A 22,525-nucleotide genomic window follows, 5' to 3' on the forward strand; every position below is an offset into this window, starting at 1 on the left:
TCTACCATCGGGATTAGTTTTAGACCTAAATAATTGTTATTTGGTGCCAGCGTTGAGCATGAACATTATATCTGGATCTTGTTTGATGCGAGACGGTTATTCATTTAAATCAGAGAATAATGGTTGTTCTATTTATATGAGTAATATCTTTTATGGTCATGCACCCTTAAAAAGTGGTCTATTTTTATTGAATCTCGATAGTAGTGATACACATATTCATAGTGTTGAAACCAAAAGATGCAGAGTTGATAATGATAGTGCAACTTATTTGTGGCACTGCCATTTAGGTCATATCGGTGTAAAGCGCATGAAGAAACTCCATATTGATGGGCTTTTGGAATCACTTGATTATGAATCACTTGGTACTTGCGAACCGTGCCTCATGGGCAAGATGACTAAAACGCCGTTCTCCGGAACTATGGAGCGAGCAACTGATTTGTTGGAAATCATACATACTGATGTTTGTGGTCCAATGAATGTTGAGGCTCATGGTGGGTATCGTTATTTTCTCACCTTCACAGATGATTTGAGCAGATATGGGTATATCTACTTGATGAAACACAAGTCTGAAACATTTGAAAAGTTCAAAGAATTTCAGAGTGAAGTGGAAAATCATCGTAACAAGAAAATAAAATTTCTATGATCTGACCGTGGAGGAGAATATTTGAGTTACGAGTTTGGTCTACACTTGAAACAATGCGGAATAGTTTCGCAACTCACGCCACCCGAAACACCACAACGAAATGTTGTGTCCGAACGTCGTAATTGTACTTTACTAGATATGGTGCGATCTATGATGTCTCTTACTGATTTACCGCTATCGTTTTGGGGTTATGCTTTAGAGACGGCCGCATTCACGTTAAATAGGGCACCATCAAAATCCGTTGAGGCGACGCCTTATGAACTGTGGTTTGGCAAGAAACCAAAGTTGTCGTTTCTTAAAGTTTGGGGCTGCGATGCTTATGTGAAGAAACTTCAACCAGATAAGCTCGAACCCAAATTGGAGAAATGTGTCTTCATAGGATACCCAAAAGAGACTATTGGCTACACCTTCTATCACAGATCTGAGGGCAAGATTTTCGTTGCTAAAATCGGATCCTTTCTAGAAAAGGAGTTTCTCTCGAAAGAAGTGAGTGGGAGGAAAGTAGAACTTGATGAGATAACTGTATCTACTCCCTTATTGGAAAGTAGTTCATCACAAGAACCGGTTCCTGTGACAACTACACCAATTAGTGAGGAAGCTAATGATATTGATCATGAAACTTCAGATCAAGTTTCTACTGAACCTCGTAGGTCTACCAGAGTAAGATCCGCACCACAGTGGTACGGTAATCCAATTCTGGAAGTCATGTTGCTTGACCATGATGAACCTACGAACTATGAGGAAGCGATGATGAGCCCAGATTCCACAAAATGGCTAGAGGCCATGAAATCTGAGATGGGATCCATGTATGAAAACAAAGTATGGACTTTGGTTGACTTGCCTGATGATCGGCAAGCAATTGAGAATAAATGGATCTTTAAGAAGAAGACTGACGCAGATGGTAATGTAACTGTCTATAAAGCTCGACTTGTTGCGAAAGGTTTTCGACAAGTTCAAGGAGTTGACTACGATGAGACTTTCTCACGCGTAGCGATGCTTAAGTCTGTCCGAATCATGTTAGCTATTGCTGCATTTCATGATTATGAAATTTGGCAAATGGATGTCAAAACTGCATTCTTGAATGGATTTCTAGAAGAAGAGTTGTATATGATGCAGCCAGAAGGTTTTGTTGATCCAAAAAGTGCTAACAAAGTGTGCAAGCTCCAGCGTTCCATTTATGGACTGGTGCAAGCATCTCGGAGTTGGAATAAACGCTTTGATAGTGTGATCAAAGCATATGGTTTTATACAGACTTTTGGAGAAGCCTGTACTTACAAGAAAGTGAGTGGGAGCTCTGTAGCATTTCTGATATTATATGTAGATGACATATTATTAATTGGAAATGATATAGAATTTCTGGATAGCATAAAGGGATACTTGAATAAAAGTTTTTCAATGAAAGACCTCGGTGAAGCTGCTTACATATTGGGCATCAAGATCTATAGAGATAGATCAAGACGCTTAATAGGACTTTCACAAAGCACATACCTTGATAAAATTTTGAAAAAGTTCAAAATGGATCAGGCAAAGAAAGGGTTCTTGCCCATACTGCAAGGTGTGAAGTTGAGTCAAACTCAATGCCCGACCACAGCAGAAGATAGAGAGAAAATGAAAGATGTTCCCTATGCTTCAGCCATAGGCTCTATCATTTATGCAATGCTGTGTACCAGACCTGACGTATGCTTAGCAATAAGCTTGGCAGGAAGGTACCAAAGTAATCCAGGAGTGGATCACTGGACAGCGGTCAAGAACATCCTGAAATACCTGAAAAGGACTAAGGATATGTTTCTCGTATATGGAGGTGACAAAGAGCTAGTCGTAAATGGTTACGTCGATGCAAGCTTTGACACTGATCCGGACGATTCTAAATTGCAAACCGGATACGTGTTTTTATTAAACGGTGGAGCTGTAAGTTGGTGCAGTTCTAAACAAAGCGTCGTGGCGGGATCTACATGTGAAGCGGAGTACATAGCTACTTCGGAAGCAGCAAATGAAGGAGTCTAGATGAAGGAGTTCATTTCCGATCTAGGTGTCATACCTAGTGCATCGGGACCAATGAAAATCTTCTGTGACAATACTGGTGCAATTGCCTTGGCAAAGGAATCCAGATTTCACAAGAGGACCAAGCACATCAAGAGACGCTTCAATTCCATTCGGGACCAAGTCCAAGTGGGAGGCATAGAGATTTGCAAGATACATATGGATCTGAATGTTGCAGACCCGTTGACTAAGCCACTCTCACGAGCAAAACATGATCAGCACCAAGACTCCATGGGTGTTAGAATCATTACTATGTAATCTAGATTATTGACTCTAGTGCAAGTGGGAGACTGAAGGAAATATGCCCTAGAGGCAATAATAAAATTATTATTTATTTCCTCATATCATGATAAATGTTTATTATTCATGCTAGAATTGTATTAACCGGAAACATGATACATGTGTGAATACATAGACAAACATACAGTCACTAGTATGCCTCTACTTGACTAGCTCATTAATCAAAGATGGTTATGTTTCCTAACCATAGACATGTGTTGTCATTTGATTAATGGGATCACATCATTAGGAGAATGATATGATTGACATGACCCATTCCGTTAGCCTAGCACTTGATCGTTTAGTATATTGCTATTGCTTTCTTCATGACTTATACATGTTCCTGTAACTATGAGAATTATGCAACTCCCGTTTACCGGAGGAACACTTTGGGTACTACCAAACGTCACAACGTAACTGGGTGATTATAAAGGAGTACTACAGGTGTCTCCGAAGGTACATGTTGAGTTGGCGTATTTTGAGATTAGGTTTTGTCACTCCGATTGTCGGAGAGGTATCTCTGAGCCCTCTCTGTAATGCACATCATTATAAGCCTTGCAAGCAATGTGACCAAATGAGTTGGTTACGGGATGATGCATTACGAAATGAGTAAAGAGACTTGCCGGTAACGAGATTGAACTAGGTATTGGATACCGACGATCAAATCTCGGGCAAGTAACATACCGATGACAAAGGGAATAACGTATGTTGTTATGCGGTTTGACCGATAAAGATCTTCGTAGAATATGTAGGAACCAATATGGGCATCCAGGTTCCGCTATTGGTTATTTACCGAGAATACTTCTAGGTCATGTCTACATAGTTCTCGAACCCGTAGGGTCCGCACGCTTAACGTTTCGATGACAGTTTTATTATGAGTTTATAAGTTTTGATGTACCGAAGTTTGTTCAGAGTCCCGGATGTGATCACGGACGTAACGAGGAGTCTCGAAATGGTCGAGACATAAAGATCGATATATTGGAAGCCTATATTTGGACATCGGAATCGTTCCGGGTGAAATCAGCATTTTACTGGAGTACCGGGAGGTTACCGGAACCCCCCGGGGGGTTATTAGGCCTACATGGGCCTCGAGGGAGAAGAGGGAAGGAGACAGGAGGGGGCCGCGTGCCCCTCCCCTTCCTAGTCCGAATAGGACAAGGGAAGGGGGGCGGCGCCCCCCCCCCTTTCCTTCCCCTCTTCCTCCTCTTTCCCCCCTTCTCCTATTCCAACTAGGAAAGAAGGGAGTCCTACTCCCGGTGGGAGTAGGACTCCCCCCTTGGCGCGCCCTCCTTGGCTGGCCGCCTCCTCCCCCCTGGCTCCTTTATATACGGGGGCGGGGGGCACCCCATAGACACACAAGTTGATCTACGGATTGTTCCTTAGCCGTGTGCGGTGCCCCCCTCCACCATATTCCACCTCAGTCATATCGTCGTGGAGTTTAGTCGAAACCCTGCGCCGGTAGAGCATCATCATCATCACCACGCCGTCGTGCTGACGGAACTCATCCCCGAAGCTTTGCTGGATCGGAGCCCGGGGATCGTCATCGAGCTGAACGTGTGCTGAACTCGGAGGTGCCGTACGTTCGGTACTTGGATCGGTCGGATCGTGAAGATGTACAACTACATCAACCGCGTTGTCATAACGCTTCCGCTTACGGTCTACGAGGGTACGTGGACAACACTCTCCCCTCTCGTTGCTATGCCATCACCATGATCTTGCGTGTACGTAGGAAATTTTTTGAAATTACTACGTTCCCCAACATGCTGAACGCGGAGGTGTCGTACGTTCGGTACTTGGATTGGTTGGATCGCGAAGAAGTTCGACTACATCAACCGCGTTATTGAAACGCTTTCGCTTTCGGTCTGCGAGGATACGTGGACACACTCTCCCCTCTCGTTGTTATGAATCACTAGATAGATCTTGCATGATCGTAGGAATTTTTTTGAAATTACTGTGTTTCCCAACAGGTAGTTGTTTGATGGAAACACAGGAAAATAACACCGGACAGATGCCTCGCCCTACGCTAGTGAGTCTACAAAAAGAGGTCCAAATAGACGTTCAAATTCTTACGAGATTAAAGAGTAGGAATTCATTTCATAGGAATTTTAATGTCATTATTCCTTTGATTCAAAGGGAAGCTCTGGTATGCGAGTGGCCACAATGTCGTGTTTGTGACTTGTTCTAGTGGTGGCGGCAATGATCATTTGGTGACACAAGATCTCAACACAATTTGTATTATATTTTGCATGCTTTGTACTTCTAGTGAACCTTGATCGTTGCTCGGACATGGAACGCTTACCTATGATCATGTCGCTCCGGTGAAACTGGCATGTCCGAAACGAGGTGTATCATGAGAAGCATGCGCCCCCTGTAGCAAAATCGACAAGATTCTTATTTGGCTACATCCACACATTACTCAACATCCAGCAGCACCCTGATGCAATGAAGGCGATAGTCGACTATAGCGGGCATCGAGCTAGGATCAACCCACATAAAAATGTTGTCGGGCACTAACAGTACCACAGAGCATTGGATGAAACCCCCCTTGGGATGGGTAAAGCTTAACATAGATGGTTCCTGTCAAGAGGAGGAGGGCACAGGAGGTGCCGGCATGATCCTCTAGGATCACACATGCGCAAGTATCTTTGCTTCGTGTAGATTCATTCTGAGATGCACTAGTGCTTTGGAAGTTGAAGCAACGACATTGCTAGAAGGTTTAAACCTGGCGCTTGCTCACATTTGTGCCTTGTGTCGTAAAGTATGTTACAGTCCTTGTGATGGTTGGAGATATTGGGGTAATTTGAGGTGATAGTAAAAGCCTCGGTTCATCGCCTTTGCAAAGGATTGGGGAATTACGGAGAACCCTTAGAGAGGCCGCGTGCACGGGGCAACCCTTAATTGTCATGAGTTGTAACCCTATGGGGGCACTATGATGCTGACGTGCGTGGCACGAAGTCTACTTCGAGTAGAACGTGTTCTGTACCCGGCTCCACCCACCCCTGAATTAGGAATTTCATAGATAGGGAAGGACGAGGAGTGCGCGCTAGAAATCTCTTCTCTTCTCTTCAGCAACAGTGGATTTCTGAAGGGAGGTATAATATCAATCACTTGGCGTTCATCTGATGCATCAACTATGGATATTTCATACCCCCCTTTTTCTTTACGTAGTATTTTTCTTACTATACCTTTTTATTCCAGTTCCATTCTTACTGGTGCAGGAGTCCAAAGTGCATCTTCCAACTCCCTAACTGCGTCTTCCATGAAGTTCGGGAGACCCCTCACGTGCCGTTGCCCGTGAGACTCGCCTTTGTACTGCTATTCGTGATACCGGTCAAATCAACTATTCTCATCAACTTTGAGTCTCTTCCCTCTCGTATGACTATCAAAGTGGAGTTCCTTCTCTATAAGAAGAGTTCGCATCCCGCGGGAAGCGGAAAGCCAGAAAGAGAATTTCCTCCGGTTTAAGAACCTTTGACCAGTTACTAGAGGATACGATAGTTCATATGCGGTAGTGATTCCAGACCCCTCGAGAATGTTTACTATTCAAGCGTCTTCCTTACTAACTTAGTGTCTTTCGATTCCTGTTTTTACTCTCTTGTTAGTAGTTTAGTTAATATCCCTTTTACCTAGTTTTCCTAGCAACGATAGAGTTGACTATTTCCAAACTCATGTTTGGGAGCGTACATGGTTGCGTGAAAGTGACAACATAGTTGCAGGGTTTGTGGTGCCTTTCTTTTAGCTCCCTGTGGGTTCGACACTGTACTTATCACAATGAAAGTGCTACAATAGCCACGTGCATTTGCAGGTCATCAGTGAACCTTGATCGTTGATTCGGCGAGGAGCGCCTACCTGTGATCATGACGCTCTGGCAAAACTGACATGTTCGAAACGAGGTGTATTATGAGAAGCCCGCGCCCCTGCAGCAGCATCGAGCAGATTCCTATCCGGCTACACCCACACATTACTCAACATCTAGTAGCACCCTGATGCGAAGATGATAGTTGACTATAGCGGGCGTCGAGCTACGAAGAAAGAACCCACATAAAATGTTGTCGGGCACTAGCAGTACCACAGAGCGTTGGATGAAACCCCCCTTGGGACGGGTAAAGCTTAACATAGATGGTTCCTGGCAAGAGGAGGAGGGCACAGGAGGTGCCGGCATGATCCTATGGGATCACACATGCACAACTATCTTTGCTTCGTGCAGATTCACTCAAAGATGCACTAGTGCTTTGGAAGTTGAAGTAACAGCACTGCTAGAAGGTTTTAAACCTGGCGCCTTCTCATAGTCCAAACAAACTCATAGTGGAAACAGACTGCTCTAGATCATCACTAGCGCCCCGGTAGGAGATGTCAGACAACTTTTACTTGGTCGTTACCATGATTTTTAGTTTGGTCACCGTGAGCAAAATAAAGTTCCTCATATGCTAGCCTAGTTAGGACGCTCTTTGCCTAAAAGTTGGTTGCACTGTGTGCCAGATGAGATCGACCTTTTGCGTCAGCAGCATTGTAAGGCCAACTCCACCGTGCGACCCCATTATGTCCGGCCCCGTCCGTTTGGGGTAAAATGGACAAACCGGGCGGCCCGGCGCGCAACGGCTCCGACCCATCTTGTCCGTTTTGTGTCCGGGCCGACCCATTTCGAGCGCAAACTTGCGCCGGGTTTGGGTCACGGCGGATGGCCAACGGACGCACGCTCGTCCGCGTCGGGGCCGCGTGGCAGGCGGCCACCTACCTCCCACCCGCCAACATCAATGCGCACGCGCGGGTGGCCCCACCTGTCATCTGGCCATTGAACGGTCGCCGTCCTTCTTAAATGGGAAGTCGTGGACCGGTCGTCGTCCACACTTCCCACTCCGGCCCCTCTCCGCCCCCTCGAAAGCCGACACTCCCAAACCCTAGCCACTCCCCGTCCTCGAACTCGCCGGTCGGCCGCAACCATGGGGCTATGGAACTACGACCGCAAGGGAAAGCACGACCGTGTGGCCGGTGTTGGAAATATGCCCTAGAGGCAATAATAAAATGGTTATCATTATATTTCCTTGTTCATGATAGTTGTCTATTGTTCATGCTATAATTGTATTAACTGGAAACCGTAATACATGTGTCAATACATAGACCACAACATGTCCCTAGTGAGCCTTTAATTGACTAGCTCGTTGATCAATAGATGGGTATGGTTTCCTGACCATGGACATTGGATGTCATTGATAACGGGATCACATCATTAGGAGAATGATGTGATGGACAAGACCCAATCCTAAGCATAGCACAAGATCGTGTAGTTCGTTTGCTAAAACCTTTTCTAATGTAAAGTATCATTTCCTTAGACCATGAGATTGTGCAACTCCCGGATACCATAGGAATGCTTTGGGTGTGCCAAACGTCACAACGTAACTGGATGGCTATAAAGGTGCACTATGGGTATCTCCGAAAGTGTCTGTTGGGTTGGCACAAATCGAGACTAGGATTTGTCACTCCGTGTGACAGAGAGGTATCTCTGGGCCCACTCGGTAATGCATCATCATAATGAGCTCAATGTGACTAAGTAGTTAGTCACGGGATCATGCATTACGGAACGAGTAAAGTGACTTGCCGGTAATGAGGTTAAACGAGCTATTGGGATACCGACGATCGAATCACGGGCAAGTAACGTACCGATTGACAAAGGGAATTGTATACGGGGTTGCTTGAATCCTTGACATCGTGGTTCGTCCGATGAGATCATCGTGGAACATGTGGGAGCCAAGATGGGTATCCAGATCCCGTTGTTGGTTATTGGCCAGAGAGTTGTCTCGCTCATGTCTGCATGATTCCCGAACCCGTAGAGTCTACACACTTAAGGTTCGGTGACGCTAGAGTTGTTATGGGAATTAGTGTGCAATTACCGAATGTTGTTCGGAGTCCCAGATGAGATCCCGGATGTCACGAGGAGTTCCGGAATGGTTCGGAGGTGAAGATTTATATATGGGAAGTCCTATTTTGGCCACCGGAAAATGTTCAGGATTTTTGGTATTATACTGGGAAGGTTCTAGAAGGTTCTGGAGTGGGGCCCACCAGCATGGGGGGACCCACGTGAACGTGGGTAGTGGGGGCAAGGCCCCATACCCCTGGTCAAGGCGCACCAAGATCCCCCTTAGAAGGAATAAGATCATATTCCGAAGGGATAAGATCAAAATCCCTAAAAAGGGGGGATAACAATCAGTGGGGAAGGAAATGATGGGATTTCTTTCCTCCCACCTTTGCCAATGCCCCAATGGACTTGTAGGGCAAGAAATGAGCCCCCTTCACCCCTATATATAGTGGGGAGGCGCATGGGAGCTTAACCCTTGCCCCTGGCGCAGCCCTCCCCCTCTCCAACTCCACCTCCTCTTCAGTAGTGCTTGACGAAGCCTTGCCGGAGAACTGCAAGCTCCACCACCACGCCGTCGTGCTGCCGGAGCTCTCCCTCAACTTCTCCTCTCCCCTTGTTGGATCAAGAAGGAGGAGACGTCCCCGAGCTGTACGTGTGTTGAACGCGGAGGCGCCGTCCATTCGGCGTTAGATCGGATCTTCCGCAATTTGAATCGCCGCGAGTATGACTCCCTCACCTGTGTTCTTGTAACGCTTCCGCATTGCGATCTTCAAGGGTATGAAGATGCACTCCCCTCTCTCTCGTTGCTAGTCTCTCCATAGATTGATCCTGGTGATGCGTAGAAATTTTTTAATTTCTGCAACGATCCCCAACAGTGGTATCAGAGCTAGGTCTATGCATAATTTCTATGCACGAGTAGAACACATGTTGTTGTGGGCGTCGATTTTGTCAATTTACTTGTAGTTACTAGTATTATCTTGATTCGGCGGCATCATGGGATGAAGCAGCCCGGACCGACCTTACACGTACGCTTACATGAGACATGTTCCACCGACTGACATGCACTAGTTGCATAAGGTGGCTAGTGTGTGTCTGTCTCTCCCACTTTAGTCGGATCGGATTCGATGAAAAGGGTCCTTATGAAGGGTAAATAGCAATTGGCATATCACATTGTAGTTTTGGCGTAGGTAAGAAACATTCTTGCTAGAAACCTATAGCAGCCACGTAAAAAACTTGCAACAACAATTAGAGGACGTCTAACTTGTTCTTGCAGCATATGCCATGTGATGTGATATGGCCAAAAGGATGTGATGAATGATATATATGTGATGTATGAGATTGATCATGTTCTTGTAATAGGAATCACGACTTGCATTTCGATGAGTATGACAACCGGCAGGAGCCATAGGAGTTGTCTTAATTTATTGTATGACCTGCGTGTCATTGAATAACGCCATGTAATTACTTTACTTTATTGCTAAACCATTAGCCATAGTAGTAGAAGCAATAGTTGGCGAGACAACTTCACGAAGACACGATGATGGAGATCATGGTGTCATGCCGGTGACGATGATGATCATGGCACCCCGAAGATGGAGATCAAAAGGAGCAAAATGATATTGGCCATATCATGTCACTATTTGATTGCATGTGATGTTTATCATGTTTTTACTTCTTATTTGCTTAGAACGATGGTAGCATAAATAAGATGATCCCTCGCTAAAATTTCAAGAAACTGTCCCCCCTAACTGTGCACCGTTGTGAAGGTTTGTTGTTTCGAAGCACCACATGATGATTGGGTGTGATAGATTCTAATGTTCGAATACAACGGGTGTAAGCCAGATTTACACAAGCAAAACACTTAGGTTGACTTGACGAGCCTAGCATGTACATACATGGCCTCGGAACACAAGAGACCGAAAGGTCGAACATGAGTCGTATAGCAGATACGATCAACATGAAGATGTTCACCGATGATGACTAGTCCGTCTCATGTGATGATCGGACACGGCCTAGTTGACTCGGATCATGTATCAGTTAGATGACTAGAGGGATGTCCATCTGAGTGGGAGTTCATTAAATTAGATGAACTTAATTATCATGAACATAGTCAAAAGGTCTTTGCAAATTATGTCGTAACTTGTGCTTTAGTTCTAATGTTTTAGATATGTTCCTAGAGAAAATTTAGTTGAAAGTTGATAGTAGCAATTATGCGGACTAGGTCCGTAAACTGAGGATTGTCCTCATTGCTACACAGAAGGCTTATGTCCTTAATGCACCGCTCGGTGTGTTGAACCTCGAACGTCGTCTCTGGATGCTGCGGACATCTGACATGCACGTTTTGATGACTACGTGATAGTTCAGTAATGTTAAACGGTTTAGAATTGAGGCGCCGAAGACGATTTTGAAACATCGCGGAACATATGAGATGTTCAAAGGGCTGAAATTGGGATTTCAGGCTCGTGCCCATGTCAAGAGGTATGAGACCTCTGACGAGTTTCTTAAGCCTGCAAACTAAGGGAGAAAAGCTCAATCGTTGAGCATGTGCTCAGATTGTCTGAGTACTACAATCACTTGAATCGAGTGGGAGTTAATCTTCCTTAAGAGATAGTGATGGTTCTCCAAAGTCATTGCCACCAAGCTACTAGAGCTTCATGATGAACTATAACATATCAGGGATAGATATGATGATCCTTGAGCTATTCACGATGTTTGACACCACGAAAGTAGAAATCAAGAAGGAGCATCAATTGTTGATGGTTAGTGAAACCACTAGTTTCAAGAAGGGCAAGGGCAAGAAAGGATACTTCATGAAACGGCAAATCAGTTGCTGCTCTAGTGAAGAAACCCAAAGTTTGAACCCAAACCCGAGACTAAGTGCTTCTGTAATGAGGGGAACGGTCACTGAAGCAGAACTACCCTAGATACTTGGTAGATGAGAAGGCTGGCAAGGTCGACAGAAGTATATTGGATATACATTATATTAATGTGTATTTTACTAGTACTCCTAGTAGCACCAGGGTAATAGATACCGGTTCGGTTGCTGAGTGTTAGTAACTCAAAATAAAAGGCTACGGAATAAACGGAGACTAGCTGAAGGCGAGGTGACGATATGTGTTGGAAGTATTTCCAAGGTTGATGTTATCAAACATCGCACGCTCCCTCTACCATCGGGATTGCTGTTAAACCTAAATAATTGTTATTTGGTGTGCAGTCCAATGAGTGCTGAGGCACGCAGTGGATATTGTTATGTTCTTACTTCACAGATGCTTTGAGTAGATGCTGAGTATATTTACTTGATGAAACACATGTCTGAATTATTGAAAGGTTCAAGTAATTTCAAAGTGAAGTTGAAGATCGTCGTGACAAGAGGATAAAATGTCTATGATATGATCATAGAGATGAGTATCTGAGTTATGAGTTTGGTATACAATTAAGACATTGTGAAAATTGTTTCACAACTAATACCACCTGGAACACCATAGTGTGATGGTGTGTCCGAACATCATAGCTGCACCCTATTGGATATGGTGCATACCATGATGTCTCTTATCAAATTACCATTATCGTTTATGGGTTAGGCATTAGAGACAACCACATTCACTTCAAATAGGGCACCACGTAATTCTGTTGAGATGACAACATATGAACTATGGTTTAGAGAAACCTAAGCTGTCATTTCTTAAAAGTTTGGGGCTATGAAGGTTATGTGGAAAAGTTTTAGCCTGATAAGCTCAAACCCAAAGCGGATAAATGCATCTTCATAGGACACCCGAAAGAGTTGGGTATACCTCTTATTTCAGATCCGGAAGCAAAAGTAATTGTTTCTAGAAACGGGTCCTTTCCCGAGGAAAAGTTTCTCTTGAAAGAATTGAGTGGGAGGATGGTGGAGACTTGATGAGGTTATTGAACCATCACTTCAACCAATCTGTAGCAGGGCACAGGAAGTTGTTCCTGTGGTGCCTACACCAGTTGAAGTGGAAGCTGATGATAGTGATCATGAAACTTCGGATCAAGTCACTACCAAACCTCGTAGGTCGACAAGGACGCATACTGCTTCGGAGTGGTACGGTAATCCTGTCTTGGAGGTCATGTTGCTAGACAACAATGAACCTACGAGCTGTGGAGAAGCGATGGTGGGACCGGATTCCGACAAATGGCTCGAGGCCATAAAATCCAAGAGAGGATCCATGTATAAAACAAAGTGTAGACTTTGGAAGAACTACTTGATGGTCATAAGGTTGTTGGGTATAGATGGATTTTAAAAGGGGAGACGGACAATGATGGTAAGTGTCACAATTAAGAAAGCTCGACTTGTCACTAAGATGTTTTCTGACAAGTTCAAGGAGTTGACTACGATGAGACTTTCTCACTCGTAGCGATCTAAGAGTCTGTTGAAATTATATTAGCAGTTCTTGCATTATTTATGAAATCTTGCAGATAGGATGTCAAAACATTGTTTCCTCAATGATTTTCTTGAGGAAAGGTTGTATGTGATACAACCAGAAGGTTTGTCAATCCTAAAAGATGCTAACAAGTATGCAAAGCTCAAGCAATCCTTCTAAGGACTGGAGTAAGCATCTCGGAGTTGGAATATATGCTTTCATGAGATGATCAAAGATTTTGGGTTTATACAAAGATTATGAGAAACTTGTATTTCCAAAGAAGTGAATGGGAGCACTATAGCATTTCTGATGAGTATATGTTGTTGACATATTGTTGATCGGAAATGATGTAGAATTTCTTGAAAGCATATAGGGTTATTTGAAAAGTGTTTTTCAATGGAAAACCTGGATTAAGTTACTTGAATATTGAGCATCAAGATCTATAAGGATAGATCAAAATCGCTTGATAGTACCTTCAAATGAGTACGCACCGTGACAAGATTTTGAAGGAGTTCAAAATAGATCGGCAAAGAAGGAGTTCTTGGCTGTGTTATAAGGTGTGAGTATTGAGTAAGACTCAAGACCTGACCATGGCAGAAGAGAGAGAAAGGACGAATGTCATCCCCTATGCTTTAGACGTAGGCTCCACAGTATGCTATGTTGTGTACCGCACCTAAAGTGTGCCTTGCCATGAGTCAGTCAAGGGGTACAAGTGTGATCCAGGAATGGATCACACGGCAGCGATCAAGGATATCCTTAGTAACTAGCGGACTAAGGAATTTTCTCGATTATGGAGGTGGTAAAAGAGTTCGTCGTAAAGGGTTACGCCGATGCAAACTTTGACACTAATTTGGATGACTCTGAGTTGTAGACCGGATTCGTATAGTAGAGTAGTTATTTGGAATAGTTCAAATAGCGCGTGGTAGCTGCATCTAGGAGATGACATAGAGATTTGTAAATCACACACAGATCCGAAAGATTCAGACCCATTGACTAATAACCTCTCTCACAAGCGAGATATGATCAAACCCAATGGGTGTTGGATTCATTACAATCACATAGTGATGTGAACTAGATTATTGACTCTAGTGCAAGTGGGAGACTATTGGAAATATGCCTTAGAGGCAATAATAAAATGGTTATTATTATATTTCCTTGTTCATGATAATTGTCTATTGTTCATGCTATAATTGTATTAACTGGAAACCGTAATACATGTGTGAATACATAGACCACAACATGTCCCTAGTGAGCCTCTAGTTGACTAGCTCGTAGATCAATAGATGGTTATGGTTTCCTGACCATGGACATTGGATGTCATTGGTAATGGGATCACATCATTAGGAGAATGATGTGATGGACAAGACCCGATCCTAAGTATAGCACAAGATCGTGTAGTTCGTTTGCTAAAACCTTTTCTAATGTAAAGTATCATTTCCTTAAACCATGAGATTGTGCAACTCCCGGATACCGTAGGAATGCTTTGGGTGTGCCAAACGTCACAACATAACTGGGTGGCTATAAAGGTGCACTACGGGTATCCCCGAAAGTGTCTGTTGGGTTGGCATGAATCGAGACTGGGATTTGTCACTCCGTGTGACGGAGAGGTATCTCTGGGCCCACTCGGTAATGCATCATCATAATGAGCTCAATGTGACTAAGTAGTTAGTCACGGGATCATGCATTACGGAACGAGTAAAGTGACTTGCCGGTAACGAGGTTGAACGAGGTATTGGGATACCGACGATCAAATCTCGGGCAAGTAACGTACCGATTGACAAAGGGAATTTTATACGGGATTGCTTGAATCCTTGACATTGTGGTTCATCCGATGAGATCATCGTGGAACATGTGGGAGCCAACATGGGTATCCAGATCCCGCTGTTAGTTATTGGCCAGAGAGCTATCTCGCTCATGTCCGCATGATTCCCGAACCTGTAGGGTCTACACACTTAAGGTTCAATGACGCTAGAGTTGTTATGCGAATTAATGTGCAGTTACCGAATGTTTTTCAGAGTCCCAGATGAGATCCCGGACGTCACGAGGAGTTCCAGAATGGTCCGGAGGTAAAGATTTATATATGGGAAGTCCTATTTTGGCCACCGGAAAATGTTCGAGATTTTTCGGTATTGTACCGGGAAGGTTCTAGAAGGTTCCGGAGTGGGGCCCACCAGCATGGGGGGACCCACATGAACGTGGGTAGTGGGGGAAAGGCCCCACACCCCTGGTCAAGGCGCACCAAGATCCCCCCTTAGAAGGAGTAAGATCATATCCCGAAGGGATAAGATCAAGATCCCTAAAAAGGGGGGATAACAATCGGTGGGGAAGGAAATGATGGGATTTCTTTCCTCCCACCTTTGCCAACGCCCCAATGGACTTGGAGGGCAAGAAACCAGCCCCCTCCACCCCTATATATAGTGGGGAGGCGCATGAGAGCTTCACCCTTGCCCCTGGCGCAGCCCTCCCCCTCTCCAACTCCACCTCCTCCTCAGTAGTGCTTGGCGAAGCCTTGCCGGAGAACTGCAAGCTCCACCACCATGCCGTCGTGCTGCCGGAGCTCTCCCTCAACTTCTCCTCTCCCCTTGTTGGATCAAGAAGGAGGAGACGTCCCCGGGCTGTACGTGTATTGAACGCGGAGGCGCCGTCCGTTCGGCGTTAGATCGGATCTTCCGCAATTTGAATCACCGCGAGTATGACTCCCTCACCCGCGTTCTTGTAACGCTTCCGCATCACAATCTTCAAGGGTATGAAGATGCACTCCCCTCTATCTCGTTGCTAGTCTCTCCATAGATTGATCTTGGTGACACGTAGAATTTTTTTAATTTCTGCAACGATCCCCAACAGCCGACTCCTCCCCGAGACGCCGCCGCGGCTCCATGAAGAAGGAGGAGCCTGCGTCACTGCCCGCGTCACCGCCGCGCACCTCCCATCGAGCCCTCGCGCCAGCCGCCTTCACCATCGCCCCTAGGCCCGCCGGCAGGCGCGACTGGTAGTACCTCAGCGCCGATGTGTGCCGATGCTACTGGGAGACGAGGACGCCGGTCCCGTGGAGCGACGTCCACCTCCCCAACAATTGACACCTCTCTGCCGACCGGGTCCCGATCCCGCTGGTGCCGACGAGCGGCCGTGCGCGCCGCCGCCTCCTCCCCGACGACCTCTACTTCGACGATAGGTGCGCCCCCGATTCCGGCCTCTGGGACACCTGGCTCCAGAACGAGCACGACACGCGGCGCGCGTCCTACTTCGCCGGCACAGTGTCGGGGCCGCGGCGGCCACGTCGGGAGGTGCGCGGGTGTACGCAGGTGCGCTGCCTCACGCCCACTCCGTCGCCTTCCCTGTCTTCGTCACCACCTCCACCTCCTCGCATGACAGCGGAGGAGGAGGCCCGGCTCATGCAACGTGTCATGGAGGACTCCATGAACACGCATGATGAGCGCCAATGGCCGGGCCTCGAGGAGACGATGGCCCTCTCTACGGCCGGCGACGTCGCCATCCCCGAGCTGGATATGGTGGCGGTGGAGGAGCCGATGGAGGACGCGCCGGTGGTCGCGTTTCATCCGAATCTGGTGGGCCAGCACTGGAGCTGGTCGTGCACGGCTCCGGAGATGGCCGACACCGTGGGGGCGTGAACTGGTGCCCCACGCCGCCGCAGTCAACGGAGCGGGAGACCTCGCCACGGGAGGAGGTGGTGCATGCACCTCCGGCCTTCCAGCTCGCCCCCGTGTACCACGCGCCGTCGTCCCACCTCTGGACGCCGCCGGCCTACGTCGACCTCTTCAGCGACGACGACGACACCGGAGGCCACTGAAGACGGCCACGGCCACGACATCGACGGGCGCGGCAGGAGCGCGCGGGCACCTTTTTTTAATTTTGTTTTTATGTTAATTATGGCACTGGGCCGTTAAGTGAACTGTTAAACTGGGCCGTTTTGTGATCGTGACCCCTAACTAATGTTTTATGTTTTTTTAACTGTGTTTATTTATTTATTTTGGTCATTTTATTTACGTTTTTCTGTTTTTTTAATCACGTCCAACGCGGACATGACTTGGGATGCGGCCGCGCGATGGACGCACGCATGACCCAACGGACAAGAGCGGACATGAACGAACCCATTGCCGCCCCAAAGGGACAAAATTCGGCCAAACCGGACGTCCGTTTGGGTCGTGCGGTGGAGTTGGCCGAATGGTTGTGGTTGATTAATGAAATTTTTGCTTTTGAAGAAAAAAACTCTATATCATATATCGGACCAATTTTCAGAAAAAAAGGCACTCCTTAGTTTTTTTTCTCGAAGAATCCTGTTCAGTTTAAAGAGGGCCCGAGTTCGTTCGGCGTGGCTCACTGGCCGGTCCTCCCTTTTCGGCGGCCCAGCAAGCAAACCAATGGCCACCCCGAAACCCTACGTCCCTATCGCTGGAGCCCGATTCCCTCCTGCCTCTGCCTCCTAGCCGCCGCTTTCTGCCTCGGTGCCTCTCACCGCCCCGCGACACGAGTGCCTGGCCCTGACCCTGGCCGCCTCCTCTCTGACGAAGACCCCGAGCGCATCCGAATTACCCGAAGTCACAACCGATTCAACCGAGACCGAAAACGGACGCCCAGCCCACGGCCAGGGCTGGGGCGCGCGCCCCCATATTTCAGACACCGCGCCACGCTCCCGGGCCCCGCGAGCGCCGAGCGAGCCGACACCTTTTCGCGGCCGCCCCCCTCCCCTCCGGGATATTATTAACCTCCCACCCCCCCTCCCCGACTGACCCGGAGGCACGGCTGCACGCGCCGCCATCGCCATGGGCTTCCAGGACGCGCCCAGCGGGAGCGGCGGCGGCGGCGGGAACCTGTCCCTCGCCAGCGTCGGCTTCGCCGGCGCCGGGGTCGGGGTGGGGGTCGGGGCCAAAGGGGCCGCCGCCGGCGGCGGCGGCGGATACAAGGAGCTCCTCGTCATGGCGCTGCCCAAGGACGACGGCCTCGACGCCGCCAAGGTCATCGGCGCCGGCCTGCCGGACGTCGGGGAGGCCGTCAGGGTAAGCATGCCCCGCCCCTCCCTCCCTCCCATCCCAGAGTCTATTAGGCTGCCGCTGCTGTTCGCAGCCTGCTGGATGTTCCCATCTGGTTAAACGGGCGGATGGCGAGCGGTTCCCCCCACTGGACGGATGCGCTCGCTTGCTTCGGTTTAGTCAGGGCCGCAGACGCAACGATACCAAATCTCGTTTGAATTCTGACCTGTTTGGCGCAGAGCGGAGCGCATGAACTGTGCAAAAATATCTGCTGAGGATATTTTACAGGAGGATATTCTGCCCTGACGGCGAAAGTAGCTACTGAATCTGCTTCTCCGTTTAAATACAATTTGCAGATTCGTTTCAGAGTTGTTTGTTTCCTATCCCACCAATGCACCCAGGAACCATGTCTAATCTCAGTATTTGTCATTATTCATCTCTTCCTTTGACTCGTGCATGAACAAAAGCTTTCTTAGCTTACTTTTTTTGCGACTCTTTGTTGCTTTTCTGTGGATGCATGTTACTATTGTTAGGACCATATATTGATTAAACCAATCAATGCGCACGAATCCTGTCGGCTGTCACGCCCGTATGGAGTATCAATTAGCATAAATTACTGCATGACTTTTGGTACTGATTTGTAGGCCCGGGACAGGCTACAATTGGAAAATAATATTCAGAACTTAAAAGCTGAGAACATTTGCCCCTTTTGCATCTAGTCTGTGGAGAATGAGAGCCTGCAAGAGGAAAGAATGAGCTAGGTTCAAAAGGCGGAAGAGAATATGAAAGCCCCACGCACTATCATTTCAAATTTCAATTTTATTTTAACATTACAATGAGTCAACTAGTTTTATACGCTTAGGTAACTTGAGAAAAGATTTTTGGTTGTGTTACGATTTACGAATATTCTCTAGGTTTGAACAAAGGCAAATATATGGAACAACATTTACCTTTCGGCGCTTGTAATTTTCCATGGTATAGATTTATGTATCTGGAGGTGTGCACATGTAATATTTGCATTTAGTTGTTCCAACCACCAAACTGAAATGTGTAACTGGACATGGATTTGTGAGTGATTGTCTTGACATGTTCTTTTTTCCAATCGGCTGCAGGCATTTTTTAGAAGTAGAGAGATTAGAGAATTTGCCAGTGGGGCGTTAGCTGGTGCTATGTCCAAAGCTGTTCTTGCTCCCCTTGAGACTATCAGGTAACCATCTAACCATCTTTACTCGCGCAGTTTCATTTATTTACTCATCATGAAGTCTGGTACTCCGGTGTGATTTTTACACCTGACGTATTGATCCTTGATGGTGTAAGCTTGGTTTTTAACTTACTTTCTGATCTGGGGCTGATGCACACACTTGGGAGTTCAGATGTGATTCCAGAAATCAGAGCTCCAGCTAACTGGCCTTAGCTGATATTTCTTTTACACTCGTGTTTTCTCTTTCTTTCAAGTTCTTCACTAAAGAACTTGGGTGTCGTGAACTATAGTTGATCCGGTAACCAAGTTGAGAAAGTTGACTCGAAACTGAGTACTAAATCTCTAAACTCAAAGATAACATGGAACAACCTTTGCAGACAAGTTAAGTTCCAGGACACCATCTTACTGATATGCTACAGAACTACAAGGCTGCTGAGTTGGCTATTGGACTTCAAACTTATGTTTTTCTACACAATTTCTCACTGTATTACTCTTAACTCTCAGCCTCCATTAAATCTAAAAGTGTAGAACTTCTACTTGCGAGAATATAATAATCACATTCTCATGTATAAACATGTTACTTTATACAGTGCATATCCAAATTAATCTCTAAATGCTAGAGACGCGGTATTCTTGGTAGTATCCTGTGCCTGCTTTTCTGAGATATTTGTGAAAATTTATTTCAGCTGAGCTGTTGGGTGTTGAAAGTTGAGAGTTGAAATATGTGACACATTATATATTGAAGTTGAATGCTAATTTGCTCACGTGTCTTGGTGGAGTTCTATAGTCATATAATGTTATGTATAGATCAAAATGAAGGAATGGTCGCATAATATCACGGTATTCATTTATTTCAGGACAAGAATGGTTGTAGGCGTAGGGTCCAGACATATCGGTGGTAGTTTTGTGGAGATCATGGAACAAAATGGGTGGAGAGGGCTTTGGGTGGGTAATACAATCAACATGATCCGCATTATTCCCACTCAAGCAATTGAGCTTGGAACATTTGAGTATGTCAAAAGGGGCATGAAGTCAGCACAAGAGAAATGGAAAGAGGATGGATGCCCAAAGCTACAGCTTGGTAAGATGAAAATCGATATTCCACTCCACTTGTTATCTCCAGTTGCTATTGCTGGTGCGGCTGCTGGAATTGCTGGTACATTGATGTGCCATCCTCTTGAAGTAATTAAGGTAATTGCTGAACTGATTCAATGTTGAAGCCAAAACTTAAAACTATTTTTCCAGTCATATATTCAGTTGTTCCATCACACTCTACTTGTGTCATATTCAGTTGTTCCATCACACTCTACTTGTATCATATTGTTTATGTTCTATGGCAGGATCGCCTGACCGTGGATCGAGTGACTTATCCTAGCATTAGCATTGCCTTCAGCAAGATATATCGAACTGAAGGTATCAGAGGTCTCTATTCTGGCCTCTTCCCGACACTAATTGGCATGCTTCCTTACAGCACATGCTACTACTTTATGTACGACACAATCAAGACCTCATACTGCCGCCTACATAAGAAGAAATCCTTGAGCCGTCCTGAGCTACTCATTATCGGAGCTCTGACAGGTAAAGGGTTCAACACTGCCTGCAACTAGCTTCATTCGGTTACCAACTGAAATATCTTAAAATCCACTATGAATCCACAGAAGTGGAATTTCAACTGCTGCCCAAACAATGACTTGGAACCCGAGGGTAGTAAACAGGCATCACATTTTTCCTTGTTGGTTGCATGCAGGTCTGACGGCGAGCACGATCAGCTTCCCCCTGGAGGTGGCGAGGAAGCGGCTCATGGTAGGAGCCCTGCAGGGGAAGTGCCCGCCCAACATGGTGGCGGCCCTGTCAGAAGTGATCCGGGAGGAGGGCCTCCTGGGGATCTACCGCGGGTGGGGGGCGAGCTGCCTCAAGGTGATGCCGAATTCGGGCATCACCTGGATGTTCTACGAGGCGTGGAAGGACATCCTCCTGGCCGAGAAGGACAAGCACCTCGACTAGCCGACGATGATGAAACAGCCCTTAGGCGACTGGGCCGAGGATGATGAGTTACTGAACAAACAAACAGTGCTAGGCGTTGCTGTGGTAGAATAATGTTGTGTGGGGGGTTCTGATCCTTTCCCAGTTTTCGAATCCCCCACCTCTGCCTGTGCCGAACGGTTAGATAGGAGGGACGCGCCGGTGCGATTGGGAGTGGAAGCATTTGTGTTTGCTGCTCCTTTGCTAACTTGGAATGCATGGTTGCGCATGGTACTATTCATTAACCATTTTCAGGATGGTTGATTACAGATTGAAACGAGGGCATGTTTCCGTGCGCTCCATTTCTCCTATCATCGTCGTCAGTATTCTGCCTTGTACATTCTGGTGTGAGCCGTCAGTATTCTACCTTGTATTATCAGCCGGCAGCGTAAGGCCTCTCCTAATGCGTAGGTGCTTAGCTCAGATTGTGGTGCTAACCGTATAATAAAAAGGATCTGACGACTAAACTATCCACTGCATAGGCGCTTACGCTGTAAACTATCCACTGTAGATAGGTGTTTATCTTGTTGTTTCTTTTAATTAGTTGTCGACTGTAAATTGTGTTTTCCTCTAGGTACACTCTCCTAGTATCATTTCTTCCTTGGTCATCAAACTTCTCTCTTCTCTTAATTACCTTTTTTTTTACGAAAAGGATCAAATCTATTATAAAGTTCACCACAAATACAAAGCATTTCAGTCATAATAAAGAATTTAACACCATTGAAGGACCACTATTGTCGCCAGAACGAGCTGTTGACGTGCCGCTTGTCAATGACAGCCTAAGGAGACGGCAAAATCTACGTGTCGACTACGTTCAGACAGACAAACTCGAGAAGAATCGGAGCCTAGAAGACAAACTCGAAGAAGCGCTACCATCCACAACGCCACACCTGCGAGGACTAAAAAACCCTAACCTGAACTGCTAACCGGAGCGAAGGTACCAGGATCCCCCTCCCTGCCACCAGCCACCGGAGTGAAGGCATCAGGATCCCCCTCTCCACCACCAGCCAACGGAACGGTAGGCGGAGGGTAGACAAATCCATGGGCTTGCCAGTGAAGTCTAGGGTTTGCCCTAACCGCCTAGGGTTAGGGGAGGAAGGCGAGATGATTTTT

At 46.5% G+C, this 22,525-nt stretch overlaps 1 protein-coding gene across 1 annotated transcript; it reads left to right on the forward strand.

Moving 5' to 3' along the window:
- Positions 1–17,885: 17,885 nt before the first annotated feature.
- LOC119310912 (probable mitochondrial adenine nucleotide transporter BTL1) lies at positions 17,886–21,723 on the forward strand. Its single transcript, XM_037586532.1, has 5 exons — positions 17,886–18,216; positions 19,302–19,396; positions 20,248–20,581; positions 20,731–20,968; positions 21,138–21,723. The coding sequence occupies exons 1-5, from the start codon at positions 17,983–17,985 to the stop codon at positions 21,392–21,394; spliced, it is 1,158 nt and encodes a 385-aa protein (XP_037442429.1). The 5' UTR covers positions 17,886–17,982; the 3' UTR covers positions 21,395–21,723.
- Positions 21,724–22,525: the final 802 nt, after the last annotated feature.

The sequence above is a fragment of the Triticum dicoccoides genome, chromosome 5B (genome assembly GCF_002162155.2).
Source record: "Triticum dicoccoides isolate Atlit2015 ecotype Zavitan chromosome 5B, WEW_v2.0, whole genome shotgun sequence".
Lineage (NCBI taxonomy): Eukaryota > Viridiplantae > Streptophyta > Magnoliopsida > Poales > Poaceae > Triticum > Triticum dicoccoides.